Below are 23,898 nucleotides of genomic sequence, written 5' to 3'. Positions count from 1 at the left end.
AAAACAACAAATTACATTTATCCATGTAACTGTAACAGAATAGGGTTTGCCGTGTACTTGTACTTTTTAGAATAAGTGTTTTGTAATACTTTTACTTGAGTTTCTTAGGGAGAAAAAAATTGCAGTTCGCTTTATTTGAAAAGCATGTGTTGTAAAAAAAAATATATATATATATCTGAAAAGAAGGAGATCCAACCTTCTGTCAACTGAACCAACCAGCTGTTTGGCCTACATGACCACATGTAAGCACATAGCAAGAGAATGATTCAGTATGACAAATAAAAGTTGCTGTGGCATCACACTTTAAAATAAAACGTCCTGGTTAGAGATTTCTATTTATAAATAACTTCTTTGCACTTTAAGTGCACTTTAAATGATTTAAACCTCCTCAAGTAGATTTAGGCTATAAACCACTGTTTTGAAATCACAACACTAGGAGGTAATGTACTGTTTTGAACATGTGTTCCCACAAACTAAAGAAACTAGAGAAGAGGATTCCAGGAAGATAAAAAGGCCATGCACTTGAGACGCACCGATCAGTGATTGGTCAGCATGCGCCAGCTGGCCTGGTTCAGCCAATCATCGGTCAGTCCGCAGACCAGCGACCGTCAACCAAACTGAACGCCCATCACGTTGCGCACATGGATCGGGTCGAGGTGACCACGCCACACCCAGTAGACCGAGGCAGAGTGCCTGCGCTGGAGGAACGGCTTGTGTAACAGCTGTATCAGCCAGTGGCACCGAAGGCAACCAGTTGCGCCAGCAGCTCCGTGCCTCGTTGAAATGTCCAGTACGCAGAAGAGGCGGCGCATGCAGCGGCCTCTTAGCGCCTCCGCGGCCGAGAAATAGTTCAAGATATTCGGACGTAGTTTGTGTACAACAGTGCTTGTGTGCGTATGTTTCTGGAGGAATGAGAGGCGTCTATCCGGCTCTTAAGATGGGATTGTTTTTGCATGCTGTTGGCTCAGTCACCCCCACCGAGTCCGCAGCAGACAGGGTAAGGTTGAGCAGTCAAAAACAAGGCTCTCGTCCGGGGCTTATAGCTAGCTAGTTACTCAGCTAAGTTGGCAAACTTTACAGCTAGTGATCCTCTTGCTTATAAACCAACAAACAAACCACTATTTCTGCTCAGATAAACGGCTGCTGATAGTTATCGCATAGCTGTGACGTGTAGTTTGTTGTCAAGTTAATGTTTGTGTCCTGAACTAGTTTGGGTGTTAGCTGTAAGCTAACGTTGCTAGTATCGTAGAAGTAAAGGGACGCTCGTTAGTCAGGGCCTAGCTCTGTTGTTTATGGTGAAGGGTTGACATTTTATCCAGAAGTGAGTTGCATAAACATCGAAAGTAGTCCTTCAGGTATGAAAACAGCCAAACCAGTAGACATGAAACTGGGTTAGCACCGATAGTGTTTTAACGTTCTCTGCTAGATAAACAGACTTAGTACTTGTTAGTGAATGAACCCAAGTCTGTTTCAAGAAAATGTTTAATGTTATTGTCTATGTACTGACGCTCTTGTGTGCATTAAGATAGTCACGAGCTGATTTGACCCTTCATAAATTTGAATGAATAATGTAAATATGCTTTCTGTTTTTCTGTTTTAGCGCTATAGTGTAGTGCTGAGTATAGTACAGTATGAAGTCTTTTTCTCATGTAATCTTCTATGACTTCACCTTCATGGATGATGGGATAGTGTTGTAACTATGTCTTTTGAAAGTATTTTGATGTTTCTTTTGGGATCATCGTGTATACTTTTTTTACTTATTAATTGAGTATTTTGTTGTAACCCATTGTTATTTGTTATGGCACTGTTGAGTCCCCAGATACAACTTTAAATAGTTTTCTATTATCATAAATTATTTTACCTGTGAGGAGGAATATTCTTTGTCTCCCAGTCTGATCTACTTGAAACAGCATGCTTTGGTTACATGCTGTAGTTGCAATGTTGCACGTTATGATGACACAAGAAATTTCAGAGGGTTGATGTAATAAAACGTAATGTATTAAGTATCTCTACGAGTGCCTTCCTGGCATCTGCACTGATCATTGAACGGAATATATTTAGTCACAATTTATTTGTCTTTAGATGGCTGTTCAGTGAAAACTTTTAGGGCACTCAGTGCAACAAGATGATCTTTATGTGGTGTATGACATGCTTTTTTTGTGCTAATGTTGCTTGCTATTCCATTTACATTCATGTGACAGGACAAATGGGGGAGTCACAGATGTTGGGCGATGGGTGTGATGGATAAAACTGCAAGTGAGAGGACTAATTGACACAAATATATTTACATATTTATCACAAATTTGTTTTTTCTTGAATTTGATCCCTGTAATCATGGCATTTTGCATTCTCATATCCATTGTTTCCCTTATTATAGAATAAAGGATCAATCAGATTACTTATGTATTAGTTGAATATAAAAATCTGACAGAATACACCATTGGCCATTATTAAAATTTAGAATCAGGACATCATTAGTATCCCCATCACTGGTGTTTTTGACTGAGTGGAGCGTAATACATTATGAAGATAAGATGCTTTCACTATTATTAATGTCCACTTGCAGGCATAACATTGGTTGAGAGAAAGTTGAGGCAGAACTCAGGACTTTCATGTACAAGATACCATCTTCTTGCTTTATCAGCAGAGAATGTGCTTACAGATTCATTGCTGTCTTATTCAGATTAGGGGTTGCATGACTAAAGAATTTGTAAAGTCGACTGTCATGTGATAAAAGTCGAGGCAACTCCTGCTTGTCATTGATGAAATCATGAATTAATCTACAGGAGAAGGGAATAGTTTAAAATAACCAACAATTTATATATTTTGCAGATCAAAATCCATATACTTCTAACAACAGGCAGCTTACAAAAATGTTTTTGGTTTGAGAGAAAACAACAAAAGGTTAATATGATATAGCTATTACTTAGAATCTACAGAAAAGACCCTGATGCACTGTCACTCGATTTCTGAGTGGCACATCATATGCCTTACCTGCCATCTTCTTGGAGTCCATTGTTTCATTTTATGTGAATTAAGCCTTTATTTAACCCATTCAGGCCTATGGCCACCTATAAAACGCCCTTTAAAAGCCTAAGAATTGCTCAGATCACTAAGACAACACAGATATTTATATTTTGAGACTAGCTTGATAGGTCTGCCTTGTGTAGTTAAAATATATGGGATGTTCCCTCGTAACTTATTTGTATTTGAACTTGTATTGATGATGAGTTTGGTTTTTATCAGCATTTAAGACCAAGTTAAATTTCTGCAGACAAGACTGAGAAACATTTAAAGCAGATTAAAAATTCAAAGGCCTGCAAAATATATTAACAACAAAATAATAATGGTGTCAGGTGCTTAATATGAGGCATTTGACTAGTTATCACACAGATTGTTGACTTAAATAGAGAATAAAATGGGTTCTAAGACTGAATCTTGAGGCCCACCTTTAGGGCCTTCAGAAAAGAAGAGGTGGATCCAGCCATCTGAACACATTGCCAATCAGATAGTGGCAAACCATGATGTTGCTTGGTATGACACATTTGTCACATTTATCTGTAAACTGTGGTCTACACAGTGTCAAAAACGTTAGATAAATCAATAAAGAACACATCCACGTGTATAATCACATCCTAATTGATGTTATAATGTGAATGAAGAAATCCTTCTGTTCTCTCAAACACAGAGTGATAGTAAGAAGGTCACAGTGAAGTTAAATGGTAAAAAGTAAACCTGTTCCCTAAACTTTTCTTTACTCTCACAGTCTGTAACAGTCCATGCAGTTTGATGCTGCATTGTGTTTTACTACTGACTGTAATGGTTCTCTCCTCATCTCTCTGCATACATTGCTGTCTGTCCGTCTGCTGCACATCAGACCACTACGTTGATGCAGACATGTGTTGGCTCATTAAGCAACCAAAGGGAACTACAGTATCTATGGGAGGAATTATTAAGCTAGTTGTTATTTGAATATAACATCATTTAGACAACGGGACTTCATAAAATATCGAGTCCGTCCAAATCAAGTTTGAAGCCCTTGAGAGGTCAGCAGGTCTTCAAGTTGTGACTTCAGCTGTGTTCCTCGTGCGCAGACACACCTCTGTCTCTCTCTGTGACTCTCTGGTGTGGTGAGGTAAAATAACTCGAAGTACGGATGAGTTTTCCTGTAGGTGCAACATTATGTTGCCCTGTACTGCCCTGTGTTGATTTACGTGCTGCTTGCCGGTGTTTCGTGCAGCTGTTTTGACATGCTGTTATTGTTTAGGAGGGGGTGGGGTGAGTGTTTCTGAAGTGAGGCACAAGTTGTGCCACACTTTAGTGATCCCCCGGGTCATATTCCTCAGATATACATTCCTCATTTTAAAAAACACAGCATTTTCAGTCAAATTCATTCAATCTCCATGATTCCCGCATTAAATTATAAATTCTGTTTTTATCGGCCGATTCTGCGATTCCATTAATGTGGAAATCATAGGGCCCTAACTAATTCAGATATCAAAAAAAAAAAAAAAAACAGCCACAAACTAACAGGCAGAGTTTGATTTCATTTTTATTTTCTATAGGCCAGAGGAATTCCTGTTACTATTGTTATCACAGTTGGTATCCCATGTGCCTCTTATCTGTTTATTATCATTACGCTCACATGTGTATTGACCATAGTCATGAAACTTTACACATTTACAGGCCTTCTTTAAATATTCTTGAGGAAGCACTTAAAGTGGTGTGATGCCTGGAAACATCAGTTTGTCATTTGTTCCTGCATGTAAAGTTGACAGTAGTTGCCTCACATGGCCCTGAGCTGTGTCTGTTTACATCAACTCCTCTGAAACTCCATACAGCACAGTCAGCTATATTTTATCAATGCAGCAGCTTTATCCTCAGCAGTGATCACTTTACTGTCTGACGATGTGATTAACATTTCTCATTAGCTCTGTTCTTCAGAAGTTCACTGCATACATTTTCCACCCCATTGTATTGTCTAATATTTGGACACTGGGATTTATTCATAGGCTGGTGTCACAGACATATTATAGCTTCATTTTTTTTAAGTCCTAGCTGTTTGAAAGAAAAGCACAGAATTCATAGTTTGTATTTCTTCTTATTCATTTGTCTGTGAGCTGGGAAATAAGGGTTAATCATCATCACAGTGACATGTCATGATGGGATAAAAGAAAGGGGGGCTTTAAGCAAAGGACCTTTGTCATCTGCCAGCAACCACCTCTAATACAGAAAGTACTTTATGGTTGTATTTCAGGAAAAGTAGGTCCATCATTTCTGTTTAGTGCCTGTTTCCAATACAGCTGGAGATTTTTGAGATGCAGTTTTTAAAGGGTACAAAATGTACTAAATCTGATATCACAGCTGATATGTCTGAGCTGGAATGAAATTTACACCATTCAAATCCACTCATGAGGATCTTAAAGAATATCTTTAAATAAAATTAACGCATTAGCTTCAAGCTAACTCTGGTTCAAAACATCAGGTGGCATTAATTCTGTTTGATATCGTACATGATCCCTTTATAAATATAATACTATGAAATTATACATTATTCACGACTGTTGTCACTATAACATCATTTTCAATCTAATGCTAGAAAAAGATTCCAGTCATGATCCTATTATTATGTGTTCACCTTTACTCTAAAATGCCTCCTCCTTTCTCTTTGCAGAGGAGAGGTGAACACCTTCAAGAATCTTAACCAGTCCAGTTTTCTGTGGATCAATGCTTGATTTATGATAACCCAGATAACTGAGCTCCTCCACTGACAGAAAATATAAATCAAAACTGAGTCAGAAGAAAAGGACATTTCTTTTCTCATAAAAAAAAATGACTAAAAACTAATCTGCTGACAGCTATAACTGGTTGTTAACAGTTGATCTGTGTCCCCTATATTTCATTCCACAGTTTTGAAAGTGCAGATACTGCTACTGAAATGATCCAGCATTTTCAATTTCTCATATTGTTGTTTACTTTTCAGCCTGCTTTTATATTATTATTAGGGTTCACAGAGGCTGCGGTTCTGTACAGGCTTGGATTACCTTTAATAAAGGGACATGAAGTCCCAAATTTATAGTTAGCATGTTTCGCCTGCTTCTTTTTGGATGTTTCAAAGCAGTTAGCTAACACCTGTGAGCATTTTGGGCGGGTGATACTGTCATCTGTAATCACCAATTTTCCATTAGACCGTAGACTGTAGAAAGAATTCAGACATATTCCTTTTGGGATCACGTGCACTGGACAGTCACCTTTCGGGACGATTATAAATACACACCCCTAATAATTATGTTATTGGAATTGTAGCGAAGTGCATCAAGTTAAGAAAATTAGCATCAGCATTTTGTGAAAAGAGTTTGGGCTAGGAATATACATGATTTTCTGACTTAACAGTTAAAGTCGGATCCCTTGTTAATCACCACCAGAATAACTGTTGGGTTAACCTTCTTCTTAATATTAACTGTATCAATCCTGGTCAGATGCTGTGTCTCTACTGTAACACAGCTGCCCACCACTAGTAGTAGGGCTGGGCGATTATGGCAGAAATCATAATCACGATTAAGTAAACTCTTTTCCTTGATTACGGTTAATGATTGGTTATTCCATCCCCTGCCTCGGTTTGTGCTCTAAATATTTGTATAATTTTAAAACAATAACTGAAATGTTGTATTTTCTAAAGTTTAATGCATCAATCTTGTGTACTTCCAGAACAAAATTGTGTGTCTTAATCTGATTATGAAATTCTGTTCTCTTTAAACAGTTTTGTGTCTTTGTAGTAATTAAACCAGGGTGGTGCTGATTCCAGTTTGACTGGCCATTTTCAAGTGACTTTTGCTGGTCTGAACTCCTGATAAAGATTTGAGATTTATCAGATTTTCTTTCCTTAAAACCTGTCATTGACATTAGTTACTGATAATAACATGAGTTACAATTAAGCATCAACAAGGATAATACTACCACAGACTGTAGTTTTATAGAAAAACTAACCTTTATTAGAAAGAATTATAAAAAAAGATAATTCCTTTTAATAATGATATTCCTTGTTGCAATAATAAAGATGATATTTTAAGTTTTTATCAATGTCTATTATTATAAAACCTTTATAACTGAGGTTGATTATTTTAGTCATAGCTTAATTAATGCTGTCTGTGTTATTGGTGTTTTCCACAAAATTAAACTAACATAAACTCGTCTTGCCTTCCCCCTGCACCCCCCTCCTTTCATAATTGCCTGCAGGTAGCAAGTTTCAAACTGGTAATTTTTCCACCATGAATGATGCTGGATTTTGACTGTAACTTCTTGTGTCCACTATTTTTGACTCTAAAGGTCTTTATACACTTTGTCTATTTGAAGCACCCTGTGTTTCCATCTCTCCCTTGCACTGGTTCAACAGCATGCTTTACCCATGTATAATATGGGTATCAGCTTTTGAACATAAAAGATAAAGGTCTATTCTTGTACTTACAAAGAGAAAGAATTGAAACATTGTTTTCTCTCTCTTCAACTTGGTACAGTGATGCATGAACTTGCACAAATATCCCAACAACATGAAAATATGCTTAGGTTTTGAGATGCACGGATTGTAAAAACTGGGGCAGATAATGTTTAGAATAATGTTTTAGCCCATAATGGATACCGTTGTTTTTCATTGCTTCTTTTGTCCCCATTATGTCAACATTATCTTATCTTTGACCATGAAAACAGATCAGAGTTTGTCCAACAGGTCACATCTTTTGCCCAATTATAAATCTCTTAACTGAATCTGCTGTTAGGCCTGCAAAATGTCACCATTGAATTGATATGACCCAACCGATAAACATCTGCTGCTAATATCTGTTTATGTCACATTATTTGCTGATGGCTAATGTTTGTTAAAGGACCAAAAACAGCAGATAATGATGTTAAACTGATGAATCAGCTCATCTTTATTTATGTTATTTGCATGATTTTATGAAGGGGTTTGTCAGCAGCGGATTAAACTAGTGCTATTTCTTTTGTTTTTTTTCTCAAGGAGTGAAAAAGCCACAAAATCATAATTTCCTCTCAACAGCACAAGACCATTTTGCATTGTACTGTGAATTTTCACAATGAATAGAGCAGAGATAGTAATAGTAGAGATGCACCAATTACAAAATTAGGTTCAAAACACCTGTTTCTTAAAATGATAATTTAGCAGATTGCTGATGCAAATACTGATGTGTTTTTTAAAATCTCTTCTTTTGTTGTAACCAACCACTGTACTAACACTTTGACTTTTTTGACCATGTAAACAAATCAGAGTTTGTCTGACAGGTGACTTCTGCTACCCAGTAACTAATCTCTCATTTGATTCAGCAGTTTGATATACAGATGTCACTACTAAATTGATTTTACATAACAGATAAATATTGGCTACTGTTATCATTATTTGAATATGGTATATGCTTCTTGGTCGATACCAGTGTTAAACCAGTGCCTCCCTAATAAAAAGATAATCCATTTGTTGGGCAAGGTTTGAGTGAGTAATGCTTGAAAAAATCAGATCATGGATCCAAAAAACAGATCTAATAATAATGGACTCAGTGAGCAAAGAACTTTATTCGTTACAGCAGCTGGGGGTTTATGTTTTTCTCCCTCATCTCCCTTTTCTGGTAAACATGTTGTATGTTCTAGCAGATAAAATTGGGCAGTGTAATGTTGTTGATCTGACCTCATTGGAAGATGTTCTTTGTGGAATGTGTGGTATGACCCATCACCAGATACGCGTCAGCAGTGTTTTGTTCTTGAGCGTAACCTTGATAACTATGAAAGAATACTTTCTTTGTTGCAGGACAGAATAATAAATAAGGGGTCAGCAAGGTCTTTTTGTGCATGAGCTAACAAGCGAAGTCCTTCAGGCCTGTGCCAAGTGGATCAACTCTGACTGAGTCACAATTTAACTAAGAACTTTTGTCACTTATCTCCATGGACGGTATTTGATAGTCACTAGGGGAGTTTTGAACTGTTTGCACTGTGTGCTTGTTTCAACAGCCTCTCATTACTTAAGCTGATTAATATCCAATGCAGAGATAGTTTCTGGGACAGTAACCAAATCTGCTTTAATCTGGTAGTATAGCACGAGAAAGGAGGATTGTTTTAGTGCCGCCTTTTTGGATGAGGAATGTAGTAGCTCCAAATTCTTTGCTGGGTCACTGTCTGACGTGAGAAGTAAAAAGTAACAGTGAAGGGTAGTCTCAGATGGCCTAGATATCATTAAGTGTAGTTTGATAGACAACTTGCCTCCTAAACTTCCTGGCGACACAAGTTAGTTCAGTTTTGTGCAATAAATGGTTCACCTTTTCTCTATGATGGCCTATTTCCTAAAATCCCAGCCCCTCTGTGTTCTCGGCTATCTTTATGCAGTGCAGGCCAAGGACGCAAACAACCTAGATGCTTATCGGTATCCAGTTGCAAAAGAAGATCTCCACTTGCCAAGTCAGGAGCATGTGGTGGAGAATAGTCAGTTGCTGCAGTTTTGAGATAGAGTGAAGGAACAGAACAGTGTTTGTGACAGGGAATGAAATCTCTTTATCTTGGTGCAGGATTGTAAGAGAAATAAGAACAGCTGTTGAGAAATGATTAATCTGTCATGTTAAACGTTGTTGCCACATTTAAAAGTCAGCAGTTTAATTCGTGCTGATCTGGTGGGGCTCGTGTGATGAATCATTCCTGTGTTACTCCTCTGTGTCTGGCTTTCTCACTGCTTTTTTTCATGCCGTCTTCTCCCTGCCCCACTCTCAACACACCTCTTGATACGCCTTATTATCCTGCAGCGGCCCAGCTTGGAGCTCACTGTCCACTGCTGCTTGGAAATTTCCGTAAAGCACTGCTTGTCTACTGTTTGGGCCTGGAGTGGAGTGGAGTGAGTGTGTGCTCTGTGTGTGGGTGTGTGTGTGTGGGTTGGGTGGACAGAGAAAGGGGGTGAGAGAAGGAGTCAGGGAGAGAGAGTGAGAGTATGTTTCAGAGCTGTTTGACTTTCTCTTCCGTGAGATGATGACCCATTAGATGGAGGGACTCTGATTTTTGAACTCTGGATCATCATGCTTCACAACCTTGGACCTGCACTGGTAATCAATACAGAGAAAGCCTTTCTCCTACAGCTCTTGTCAAGCTGAGACATCTTCTGAAAATCAGCCTTTCTCATGAGAGCTTCTTGATATCTTTGCTTCCTTTTGCTCCTTCTGTGTTGTTTTTGCCCTTTCATACTTTACATGGCTCTTATGGATTTGCTGAGTCAGGTTTTTTTTTTCTGGTCAGGCAGCTGCTAGTTTGCTTTGTTGGCAGTTAAAATATGACATAGGAGATGAGATAAACATTTTAGTGATTTAGGATTAATAGGCCTGCTGTGAACACCATGTTCTGGCCAAGCCTAAGCTGAACTTTTAAGGTGAAACTGTGTATTAGATGATGGGCAACACAGTAAGTGGCTGGCTGAGAGTCAAAAATTTGCACTTGATATGGGCCTGAAACACTGATGAAATTCTAGCAGCTTACCAGCACAAGTGGTAAGGACTTGTTTACTCCAGATTCAAAGCTAAGTATAAATTTTGGCTACTAGATAGCTGCGGTGTAAGCATTTCTTTTTACACATGAAGCCTTCATCTGTAGGAATTTGCTTCTTACCTTTGATATTAAAATAGGCCTGGACAATAAATCCAATCTCTCAGATGTATTATTGAAAAAAACATGACTATAAAAAATGAAAGTCAAGATTATTTAAACACTGTTCATGTATAGCAAATTTTCTGAACTAATAGAAGAAATATTCTACTGATTTTTACAATCTTATATCACTTACTCTAAATCTTTTTATAGCCACTATAATTGAAAGGGATGTACAGTATTATCAGCCTATCAGTATTAGCAGATTTTACCTTAAAATGTTAATAATCCATATTGGCAGAAATTCAAATTTCTGATGTTACTTAAAACTAATATATCAGCTGTAAAACCAAGCTGTGTGTACATATACATACTTGGTGTTTATGGCAGACCCATCAGACCTTGTTCAACTTAAGTTTTTCTTTGTTCATCCTGGTTTTTGAAATTTAAAGCAGTGGTTCTTCATTGGTCTGTTCTTAGGACCCACAACCTCCTGAAAAAGAGATCACATCATGGTGCTGTTTCGACCTTGGATGGAAAAGAACATATGACTGAACAAAGAGACAGAAAAAATGTTTAAAAGTCACATCATTACAGTAGTCTAGGGAGAATATGCATCCATACTTTTTATTTTAGTTTTTTGATGTTGTTTTCTAAGGATCTTGAGAAATTAACATCAAAAGAAAAAATTTTGTGATCCTGAAAAGGACATAAGTAAAGATCATGAGATGGTCACCAAATTTGCTGATTTTCACAGCAAAAAATGGGATAAAAGAAGTTATTGTTGCTCGAAGTCTGTTCTGGGCTTCTGCACATTTGATTTGTCAGATTTGTGTTTTTTCCAGGCTCACACTCACAACCCACTGAAAACAGTTCTATGACCCACTTTTGGGTCCCGAATCACTGGTTGAAAAACACTGCTTTAAAATGTGGTTGAAGATCTGAAGTTTTAGGTCTGGACTACTTTTCTATATCAGCATTGATATAGGTGTTAGATAAAAGATAAAATGAATTTTGAGATATCAACATAAAACAATAATGGCAAAAATCTAATATTGTACAATATGTATCCTTATAATTAAAAACACTTTTGGACCCAATGCAAAAAATCTTCATCACCGATCCACTGGAAGGGATGACATATTTTTAAGGATTTATTTTGGGGCTTTTTATGCCTTTGCGGATAAAGATAGGACAGTGGATAGAATCAGAAACTGGGATGAGAGAGTGGGGACGACATGCTGGGCAGGAGCCACAGGCTGGACGGGAACTTGGGCTGCCCACTAAGCCATCTGCATCCCACACAAATATTGAAATAATCAACATTCTCCTGATGGTCTTGTTCACTTTTGTAGGTCACATAGAGACATCAGTGTTAATTTTAGTCTTTTTCTTAGGCAGATGAAAACTTTCAGACAATTTGTGTAAATAACTCCCCTGAAACAGCAAAATACACACTCAATGATGAGTTTACGCTGTACACTTAAAAATTACTGTTGTTAAATGTTGTTGATAGAATAAAAGCAAACCTTGTTTTGAGTCATTTATTTTCATTTTTAGTTTTTTCTTAGGCAGGAAAGAGAATCGATCGCAATCATTAATCAGGTTTGGTGCAAAATTTTTGAGGCATTTTTTGGGCATATTCCGTGTCCAACGTTATGAACTTAATACATAAAATGATGAACCTTTGTTGGTAGATTTATTTGTTGTAACAATGGTTAGTTGTGTGCAAAGTTTAGATGGTTAATTATATGTCATGTTTAAGAGTTTTTGCTGAGTACCAGAAAAAGAGTATTGGTTCTTGAATATTGCATTTAGGTTTGTTTACTTTCTTTGTTAGACTTTGCATTGACTTGACAATGACTACATTTATTGCGGAAATGGCATATTGGCACATTAGCCTATGATGAAAACAGTCATTAGCTGCTACAAGGGATGTGAGGTTAATTGCAATTTCCATTACACAATAAGTATTTGAAATAAAAACATACTATGAAACAGATTTTGTTGCAGTTAGTAGTAAAAGAGGGGAAATCTTCACCTCTGAGCTTGTTTAGAATATACGTGCAGACCAAATATTAATAAGCGCCAATTTAATGTTAAAAAACTTTTTTGAATTTATCTTAGATTGAGGATCATAATCCAAATTGGGTATTGTGTAAAAAAAATGGACTGTAGGCTTACAAGAAACTTGTAGTTATACGGTAAATACCTTTTTTTAATTGTAATGTTTAAAACTTGATATTGTTATTGTAATACTCAGTATAGTGTTCGCACACTGCATGTCTAACTCATATTATGCATGCATAATGAATAATCTTGACACTATTATGGTGGTTTTGAATACTTCTGCTGTGTCATACCAATACAAATTTCCTGTATGCATTGCCTTGTAGGACTACAGTGTGCACAAGTTTTTAAGTAGCTACTCTGCTTTGGAGTGTAGGTAATTTTTATATGTGTACACACAGTTCTGTTTTAATCTATTCATGATTGTGTTGATGCATAGAAATGAAACACATTGTCCCGATACACTGAAGAAAAAAGGATGATGAACTTACTCATGCAAATATTGCATTTTGAAAGCTGAGATGAAGATGTTAAATATTAAGGTGTTAAAGTGACTCTTCTTCTCTCCTTCAGAGCCTACTGCACTGTGAAGGTGTGAACAACCAGACCTACATCTGTGAGTCAGGACACTGCTGCGGGGAGTCTCAGTGCTGCAGCTACTACTATGAGCTCTGGTGTAAGTATCCTACTTTTCCTTTCTTAAACCTCTTAACCTTCTTCTTTGTGCTAGCATTATTTTTAACGTACAGTGGCAAAATGGAGTCAGTGCAGCTAGCAGTCATTCTGTGCCAAAGTTGGGTTCCATTTCGAAGAGTTTTTTTTTTTTTTTATCCCATCAAGAAAGGGAAGCAAGACCTAAAAAGGTGGCCAATGTTAATACTGGGGGTGTAATAGTACACAAAAAATGTTGCCAATGTCTGGTTCTTAGTTTTGAAGCCACAGTTTGTTAAATGTGCATATCAGAAAGGGAAACTTATGCAGCACTTGTACTTTTGTTTTTCTGTACTACCAACTTGAAAACTTTCCATTCACACATTTTCTAAAGTGCTGCATCAACATTTCAGGCTCTAAGGATGCTTAGGTTTCTTCTTTATATTTAGAAAAGGTAGTTATTATATCATATCACTGCAAATGCCCCAAAACCCCAGCACCTTGGTTCCCTATCATCAAGCATGTTCCACAGCTGCAAAATCTTTAGTGATTTTTGACAACAACCTCAATCTGGATAAGCATGCCATTTAAGTTTTACAGTCATGTATTTATCAGCACTGGAAGCTTTCAAAAATTAGACACATGCTTCCTAGAAGTCATCTTGCAATAATAATAGTTGCCTTTGTTGCATCTTGACTGGATTACTGTAATTCTCTTCCCTGTCCCATCAAAGAAAGAGAGACCATATCACTCCTATTTTAGCCTCTCTTCATTGGCTCCTTGTTAAACATAGAGTTGATTTAGGAATTTTAATGACCACTTTGAAGCAATTTCTAGTCAAGTCTAGTTTCTCCCACCCACAGCTCTGATCTCCTCTCCCCTAGTGAGCCCAGTTGAACCCTGAGGTCTTCAGTAACTCTTCTACCATCTAGGCTGACTAGTAGGTTGTTTCCACCAAGCGGTCCGGCTCAGTTCCGTGGAGAACAGCATGCTTTTTTTTGTGTTTCCATACAGCAAAAGTTGGAAAGGGTCCCAAAAAACCAACCTGTGCCATCCCAGTTTTCGGCGCCCTTCTGTAGGGGTACCACTATTACCTATCTGTCCCCAAAAGGTGGAGCTACACACACAACAATAGGGGGTGACGTCAGCTACTTCATACTTTTTGTAAATTCTGAAAACGTTGCTTTGTTGTTGTTGAACGTACTCGTAAAACTTCAGGCTGCAGCCTGTTTTAAAACATGATCAGTGCACCTGGGATTTCTGACTTGATCTAGTTTGAACTTTTGCTTTATATTTAATGTGGCGAATTCTCACAGTACAGCTCCAGACTTTCATATTTTGATTGTATAAACAGATTAGACTGATATATTCACATGTCAAAACGTTTCTGTACACGTATTCTATCAGCTGAAGATCCATCCTGACAGCGGTTAACATAATTAATACTTAGTTATTTTTTTTAAAAAAAGCACTTTCAGCTGAAATAAAGCTGTTTAATGCGTATTCCCTCCTGATTTCTCAGCAGCTGGACCAGCTGACTCGCGCTGCATGTGACTTCACATTCATAGCCTTTACCACCCGCCCACCAAGTGAGGGCACGGGTGTCTGTGGAAACGCAAACTATTTTGGGGTTTAGTGTACCAAACCATACCAAACCGTACTGAATCAAACCGGACCCCTTGATGGAAACAAGGTTTAGGAGGGTGAGACACAAAAGGTCATTGCTAAAGAAGCTGACTGTTCACAGAGTGCTGTAACCAATAGTTTTGATAGAAAGTTGGGTGGAAGGAAAAGGTGCGGTAGAAAAAGATGCACAAGCATCAGGGATAGCCACAGCCTTAAGAGGATTGTCATGCAAAAACCATTCAAGAATTTGGGGGAGCTTCACAAGGAGTGGACTGAGGCTTGGGTCTTCAAGAGCCACCACACACAACACAGCTACAGATGTGGCATTCCTCGTGTCAAGCCACTTCTGAGCCAAAGACAACGTCAGAAGCGTCTTACCTGGTCTAAGGAAAACAAGAGCTGGACTTTTGCTCAGTGGTCCAAAATTCTCTTTTCAAATGAAAGTAAATTTTGCATTTCATTTCGAAATCAAGGTCCCAGAGTCTGGAGGAAGATCAGAGAGGCACAGACTTCAAAATGCCTGAGGTCCAGTGTAAAGTTTCCAAAGCCCATGATGGTATGGGGTGCCATCTTGTAGTGTTGGTTCACTAGAATATTACTGTTGTGTAAAAAACAACAGCAAGACAGACAACAGAGAGAGCTATATATAGTCTAAACAGTTAAATATTATTGTATATACATTTAATTATTGCTGTTGAATTACGAAAAGGCTATTTTAATTTACTCTTAGGATCTCTGAAGATGTGAAATTAAGTGTTTTAAAGTGTATCTGTAAAACAGTACCTTTGCTGTTATTCTCTACAATAAACACAGCTGTTGTAGTGAAATCTGTGTGGGAAATAATTATGATCCAAAATCAATGTAAATCACAATTTGTGTTGTGAAAGGTATTATGAGGCTGTGGGAAATACCCAGCCCCAGTGCCTTTACACCCCTAGTTAACATACAGCACCATATTAAATCACTTTTTCATTCTTATGCTGGTGAAAGTGAAACAATGACCAGTCTGAGGCAGGTGTGTAACTATTTACAGAGTAATGAAGTTCTGTTCAGGGAGGTGTTTCACAACAGTGTTGTGGTTTATAAGTAGAAATTTTAGTTTCAGTGTCAGGTGGAACAAAAACAGCAAAGTATAATATTATTGCAGGAAGAGGGAGGCCTTACAGCTGTTGCATAAAAAAATTCCACATAGAATAAGTACAATAACTTGTGAGAAGTGTTGCACTACAGAGCCATTGTTAAACTAAGCCAGGATGACTGGACAAGGTCAAGGTATCAAGTTGGTCTCATTGGCTGCATTGCTTGAGTCAAGGAGTTAAAAAAAAAACAAAAACAAATATAAATCAGTAGGGCGGTAGTCAACCGAAATTACACCCACACACTGACCAATCAATTGGTGGTGCAGGTAAAAAAAAAGAAACCAAACCAAAACAAAACAAACAAACAAAAAAACAAAAACAAATATGACCTCCTACACCATCACACCCCCTCCCGTAATATCCGCTCTTCAAACCTCAGTCTCCTCTCTCCACCAATAAGAACCAAGCACCAAACCTGGGGGGGGACAGAGCCTTCTCCATAGCTCCCCTTTCCCTCTGGAACTCACTCCAAAAACATATCCAGGACTGTACGGACTCATCCAAATTCAAATCACTGCTCAAGACTTACCTTTTTAAACTGTCTTTTAATGTTTGATTCTGTTGTTGTTTTGTCACTTTGATTGCTTGCTAGTTTGTTTTCTCTGTGTAATGTATTTTGTTGTTATTGTTCAGTGACTTTGAGTTTTTGAAAAGCGCTTTATAAATAAAATGTATTATTATTTATTATTATTATATATATCAGCTGAATTCGTGACAGACCCCTTATTGCACCCTCTGGTTGTCTGAATGATCTTAAAAATGAACATAACAAGATTTATTAAGTTTTATTAGTTATTTTTCCCTCATTCTGTTGTATTAAAATAGCAGCTGACTCAAAGACAATTGGCGTGCACCTGCCAATTAAATTAAACCCAAGTAAATAGAAAATGAAGTTTCTAAATGATGATTTTATTCATGAAGGGGAAATCAAATCTAAACTTATTTGGCCCTATGTGAAAAAGCAGGCCCCATGTGCACGACCAACCAACAACTGGGAGTCTTGGATTGGATGAGAGCACATCGACCCACCATCCAACCAATCGAATGAAAGGTGTCAGCCCTATAAATGAGCAGAAACTGAACTACCGTGGCAGACTTTTTTTCACTTCATCTTCTTCTAACTATCAGTCATGCATATATTTACATATTTGTTTTCAAATACTATAATTTGTCACTGTCAGAGCTAGAAATGGGTCACCTGGAAATGTCACAAATGACAGTGGTGCTATTGGGGCATGCTAAAAGTGTAGCTAAAAGACATGATGCGGTCTTTAGTGTCAGGTTTCCTGCATTTAAAATGTTTTGAAATCATCTTTGGAGGTTTCACACCGATATAAATGCCTGTAAGGGCATGATATATACTAGGGGTGAGTATTGGCAAGAACCTCACGATACGATATGCATCACGATACTTGGGTCACAACACAATAGTATCACGATATATCAGGATATCATGATATTGTGATATATTACGATATTCTACACAGTTAACTAAGAAAAATATAGAGATGATGTACATGTAAATCACACAATACGTTGGTGGTGTTCCTGCTATATTTCACGGCAGCAAGACAGAGCTTGCAAACGGCATTTCCTTTCTTTAACTCACTGTTTGAAGTCGTATTTTACTAACAACTCAGCTAAAATATAAATTTTTATTTTTTACCAAAAAATCGATATTAAGAGTTGAAGTATCGATATTGTATCAGATGTCAAAGTATCATGATATATTGCCGTATCGATATTTTTTCACAGCTCTAATATATACAGCTGTTTGCTTGTTTAATTTCATTTTTTAGTTGTACCATCATGCTAAAGTGAGGAAAATGTAAAAGATCTCTTCAAGACAGCAGATAACTATGAAAACAGTCTTTTCTTTGAATCTGCTCATGTATTATTCTGCACAGTGAAACACAAACCTTCAAGTGTAGGAACAGAAAACAAAACCTTTTTTTTTTACACCAGGGTGTTGTAACTCTGTTCTGGATGCCTTCCTTGTATGTCATTCTACCATGACTGTACTATAGGAACATGTGATCAAAGTTCTGCTTTAAGTGTCTAATTTTGATGTTGAGATAGGCTCACATCTTTTATTCACTACTGCAGAAAGAATCTAGTGTGCCAACACAAATAATTTCTTGTGGTTAACCTTTGGTTGCATCTATTACTTCAGATTAACAGTTTTGTCATGGACACATGCTGTGTTTGCAAACTTTTCTTCAAGTATCTTGAACATACCCTTGATTATTTGTTTGATAAAGCAGCAATGAAGTAATATTTTTGGCACTCTAAGTGTGCTCCAGCAGTGCAGCTGACCTGACCCTGTCCCCATCCAGGAAAACACCTGTGGGCCAGAGTCCAGGGTTTTCAAAAAAGATATCATCGACAGGATGAGGGAATTGAGTGATTATGCTGGTGGAATCTTATGAGCAAGTGTGCTTCTTCTTCATGGCTCCAACAACAATGGTGTAGCATCAGCAGGCTGTGAAGGGACCCAGGGGAGCCTTCAAAATACATAGATTGAAACAAGAATTACCATGTGTGTGCAGATCAACGTAGGGGTCAGCGATGAATAGGCCTACTTCTTTAAGTTCAACAGGTGTTCCCAGTGTCAGAAATGTGTCAGTATGTTTTTTTGTTTGTTTGTTTGTTTGTTTTTTGAGATCCACTTGACTTCCCAATGAGGGCTTGATGCCAAGCACATCAGCATGTTTTTAAGGACTACACAAGGACAAAGGCTTGGTATAGAAATGCATCAAAGTATAGTCAAAATTGTGTTTTCCAGGTCTACGTGACACTGTGAAAATAAGGGCATTTTTTTTTTTTTTTAAAGATTTCTTTGGAGATGTGTGTTGTTAATGTTAGTACTTTATGATTCCCTTAGCAGTAAAGGGGTATAAAATGTTTGTTTTATTGTTCAGTCATTTTGTCTGGGGTGATTTGAGATCTTTGAAATTTTCACAGGATGCCTCAACAGAAAAAAATGTTTAGAAATACTGATTTAAGAGACTAAAGATATGGTGGATGTTTTTCCCTATCTGCAGATCATCTAAATAACCTAATGAGAAAACATGTTAAAATGGGCACACAAGACTCTAAAGGGGAATTTGGCCAAATTTTAACATTGTTTCAACGCTTCGTGAGGTAGGGCCCTTCAGAACTTTAGGTTACTTCAGCATAAACTTCTTGTCCCACTCTTGGCCTGTTCCCCAGACTTGCTTTAAATTATATCACATCATCAGAATTCATCAATCCGTTTTCCATACTGCTTATCCCGTTGGGGGTCCCGGAGGGCTAGAGCCTATCCCAGGCAGCTGTCATTGGTGAGAGGCGTGATACACCCTGGACTGGTTGCCATACCAAAATGTAATTGCAGATAGTGTTATTGGTGTAGATATGCTTTACACTGTTATAGCTGACTGTCATTCCCCCAGAAAAGACAGAAGAAAGGCAGCAGAGGAACACTAGAGGCTACAGGTGCTTGTTCACAATATAGCCAGGTGTCTCTTGGATGGTGATTTTCAAAAGAATTTTTTTTGCTCAAGGCACACCTAAGACTAAGCCAAAATCTTACGGCACACGATGCTTAAATCAATGCAAAATCACCTCTTCACCATGTCCACTTTACTTAATGTTTAGATGTACTAACAATGCATGGTTGATCAAATTCACAATGCAGACGTAGACATGCATTGCTTCACCATTTGGAAACAACCAATTTAAACAAATCCACACCAAAATGTAGTGTACACTTCCGCAGAAATAATAATAATAATAATAATAATAATAATAATAATAATACATTTTATTTATAAGTGCCTTTCTCAACACTCAAGGTCACTTTACAGATAAAAACAGCCTTATTCACATTTTTGTCCCCTCTCTCTTCCCAAACATGCAGTAGACACAAAAGTACGGTGTAATGTTTTAATCGAAATTTTATTGAAGTTTTTTTTCTTCAGCCTGTTATACTGACTTCTGGATAAATAATAAAAGTCTTTGGTTGGAAGGTAAAGGCCACATGAAAGAAGCAGATCAGATGTTGTGGGGATTTTTTTACTTAATGATTAAGAAAGATCCATGAAAACTGAGTTTTCTTGCACTTGAATATATTTGATACACTCCAATTATTTATTGAATTGTTTAAGGTAATTTTTTCTGCTATTCCTCATTTGTATCATTCTTTTTGTACTATATTGTAGAGCAATTCTAGCACCTGAATTTCCCTTTGTGATTTATAAAAATCTTTCTTATCTTATGTCTTTTGTCAGCATGTTGTCCACATTTCAACATTCACAGCTATATTTCTCCGTGCAGATTCTCATAGAGACAAGCACATTAAAACTCATAATGCAGAGCATACAGTACAGTTTAAGCCAGATGTTGGCACAATTTGGTCTGCAGTTATGTTTGTGATAGCAGCAGGCACTTTGTTACATCACCACATGCCACTACCAGCTAGTAGATAACTTTGCAAGAGTACCACTCTAAATTCACCATAACTAAGTTAATCTAACCCTTTTCCTTCTAGGGTTTTGGTTGGTGTGGGCAATCATCTTCATTTTAAGCTGCTGCTGTGTGTGCCATCATCGACGCACCAAACACAGACTGCAGCAGCAACAACGGCAGCACGAGATCAACCTCATCGCCTACCGTGAAGCACACAACTACCCCTCTGTGCCCTTCTACTTCAGTAAGTGTAACCACTCTGAAAAACACACTATGAGGATGCACCTTCATGTGTAACTTTTGAGGCTCCGCTCAGTTTGTACTGGTAGAGAAATATGAAGTTCACTGAGTTCTGATGATGCTCTCTTTGAACTAATTAAACCACAGAGGGAATACACTGATGTTATTAAACCTAAATACAGTATTAAAAGTGGATCCAACTAAATGATACCCAACCCTACTTTGCAGACAAGAGACACTTGTTTTTTGTGCAATTTAAAAAGGGTTGTACATATCTTTATTGGCTAAAATGAGTTTGGAAACATGAGCATGTCAGATATCATCCCTAGAACCAAGCTTCACTGTAAATTCAGAGATAAATGTATTCTATCATTTTATATTATTCCCTTTTCTCTATGTACTTAGCAACAGATCCACAAGATACACTTACTTTACAGATGGTGTAGAAAGCATATGTGGGTCTTTTTTTGATAAACTGTTTTACACAGTTGTTTGACTTCATTTTGTTACAGGAGAAATCATCTCAGTGTATGGTTAAGCCTTTGTCAGATCTTTTTGAGTTGTCTGTTGTTGTCCAGTCTAAAGGAGACATTTAAAATCGATGACAAACAAAGCAGGGGTTCTGGCTCAAATGTAATGTTTGCACTGGGATATATCCCTGGTTCCACACAGCGTCAGAACCGTCCCTGTTTGCATGCCCCAGTTTTCAGGAAAAGGCCAGTATTGCTCTCTTGGTACCTCGCCAGTGTTGCAACACCATCTCTCTAAACAGCCTTGAGCACAGAATTGACCCAGAAATTAGCTTGTGTTGTCACAATTTTCTCTCTATAGCTTTGGGAATGCTTGACATTTGTGTGATGTTTGATTAAAGTGAAAATGTGTCCTTGTGATTGTTTGTGTTTCTCGTCTTCTCTTATGTATCTCACAGAGATTTGCTATTGTACTTTGTGTTCAAACTGTTTTTCTACTGTTTTCTCTCCAGGGTTTCTTCCAAACTACCTCCTGCCTGACTATGAAGAGGTGGTCAACAGGCCACCAACTCCCCCTCCTCCTTACAGTGCCTTACACACAGGCCCCTCGTCAGTGGCCTCGAGTCCACAGGCTCCTGAGCAACAGGAGGGACACTGTCCAACCACCCAGTCCACTGCAGTGACCCCAGTCACTGACAGTCTGTGTTGTAGACCCAGCACAGATGAAGCACAGCCCCCCTCCTTAGACTTTCGGCCTAAGCCTGACAACAAGCCCCTGCAGACGGCATCAGGTCCAGGAAGGATTCTGTTGTCAGACGGGGTAAGCAGGGAGGGGTTTACCAGCCAGGAAAAAAGAAGTGGAAGTGGGGATGACCCCTGCAAAGACCCCCTGCTGAAGGACCTATCAGAGGGTTGTGCTGAGGACAAAGATCGACTCCCCATTGGAAGGAGGAGGCGATTCACAGGGGACTCTGGGATTGAGGTTTGTGTGTGCGGCACACGAGGGAGTAGCGGCTTAGGCGGAGCTGGAGGGATGGGCCAGGAAGGCAAGGAGTTGAGGGAGCTGGAGAGCCTGCTGGGACGTGAGGGAGATGACAGGGAGGAGGAGGAGGAGATGGGCGACTTCTGCGATAGCTGCGGTCATAGAGCCTCCTTCAGCGTAGAGGAGGAGCAGGCACTTGGCGGACCAGAGAGGCGGGGTGCACGTGGGCCATCAGCACCTCCTCAGCTGGCCCACCAGATCGGCAGCGCTGCGCTCCATCCTCCAGTCTGCCTTCTTCTCCACACCATCAATGAGCAAGAGGGGCCGCACCACAGCACCAGCACTGAGCCGCAGGGCTGAATCTTTCACTCACTCTCACATGTTTGTGTCCCAGAGGGAAGGAGAGAGTGCTTGACTCAGAGCAAGGAGGCATAAGCTTTTATCAGAGCAAGCATGTCTTATCATTACTTTCTCAGTGAGTGTTTTTATGAATGTGTGCATCTCATATAATACAAGCGTGGGAACAGGAAGTGGAACCTCCGACACAAATGATAACAATGTTGAGAAAGTCTGCCCCTCGCAAACTTGAACGGTGGCCTTAACCTGTGTATTTTGGGTTATATTTGGGAAGAACAAGCCCTACAACAGCCTGTGGCAAATAAGACTTCTCACAATCACACACCTTCACAGTTGACTTTCTTATGCAACAGAAGCTACTGATACACAGTTAAAGACGTGATAGCTGAAGCTTTGACGTCAGGACGGGACAATCACTGCCCAGGCTGATGCAGCTCCCAGCAGGTGCTTTCAAAAATTCTGCAGAGCTGCTCTCTGCAGGCCAGAAACTACATAGAAAGAAATCATACAGCAGGAACATTTTGAATGAGTGCAATGTGGATTTACCACAGTGAGTGCTTGTTGCAAACTGATACTGTACAGGGACTCTAGAACAAGACTGTGTGGAACGTCCCATTAGACTCATGCTTCTAAAGTGCTTATTCAGCGATTAAAAACCGCTCTGCCTCGTGTTTTTGTTGCTCTCTATCTGCCCAGCTAATGATAGAGAAGTAAAAGTGCATTAACAGATCTTCATGTCAGCAGTTCCTATTTTGCACAAAATGTATATATCTTTGTTAAAGAAGCTTTTAGCTAAAAATCAAAACAGAAAATGCTTAATTTCTTAAATTCAGTCTTAAATTGCCATAAGATCAGTCTTTTAGGGCTTTGTTGCAGCGTCTGTGAGAAATGGACCTCTGTGAAATGCCAGTAGGGAATGCAACTGATTCACATGTACACAATGATTTTGTAAACTTAATTTAATGAATGTTTGTAGTATGTGCCTATCCCAAAAAATGCATAATTTTCATATACAATGATGTGCATCATTGACATGAGAGACTATGTAAAAGCAGGTACCAAAACCAGGAATGAACATTAAGCTATTTAGAGATTAAAACTGAGATGGGCAACGTCAGACCTCAAACTTTGTCAGTCACTTCGATAGATTGCCACCATCACCAGCTTTACAGCATCACAACACATACTTACAATCTTTGTATTAGATTTTCATATTCACCCAACTTTACCATGCATTTGATGTGCCGTTTATAAATTGAATATTTATAACAGCTTCCTTAACAGTCCTTTAAAG

General features: G+C 38.4%; 1 protein-coding gene across 2 annotated transcripts; it reads left to right on the top strand.

Moving 5' to 3' along the window:
- Nucleotides 1–624: 624 nt before the first annotated feature.
- Nucleotides 625–23,721, top strand: wbp1lb (WW domain binding protein 1-like b). Of its 2 annotated transcripts, none has more exons than XM_041785426.1 (4): nt 625–997; nt 13,264–13,366; nt 20,638–20,799; nt 21,778–23,721. In XM_041785426.1, exons 1-4 carry the CDS (start codon nt 911–913, stop codon nt 22,605–22,607), a joined length of 1,182 nt encoding a protein of 393 aa, XP_041641360.1. In that variant the 5' UTR covers nt 625–910; the 3' UTR covers nt 22,608–23,721. The 2 variants fall into 2 exon arrangements, with proteins under 2 accessions (XP_041641360.1, XP_041641361.1); XM_041785427.1 differs by lacking the exon at nt 625–997 and adding an exon at nt 8,644–10,085.
- Nucleotides 23,722–23,898: the final 177 nt, after the last annotated feature.

Source organism: Cheilinus undulatus, linkage group 4 (assembly GCF_018320785.1).
Source record: "Cheilinus undulatus linkage group 4, ASM1832078v1, whole genome shotgun sequence".
NCBI classification, from domain to species: Eukaryota; Metazoa; Chordata; class Actinopteri; order Labriformes; family Labridae; genus Cheilinus; species Cheilinus undulatus.
This window is presented reverse-complemented; position numbering and strand designations above follow the sequence as displayed.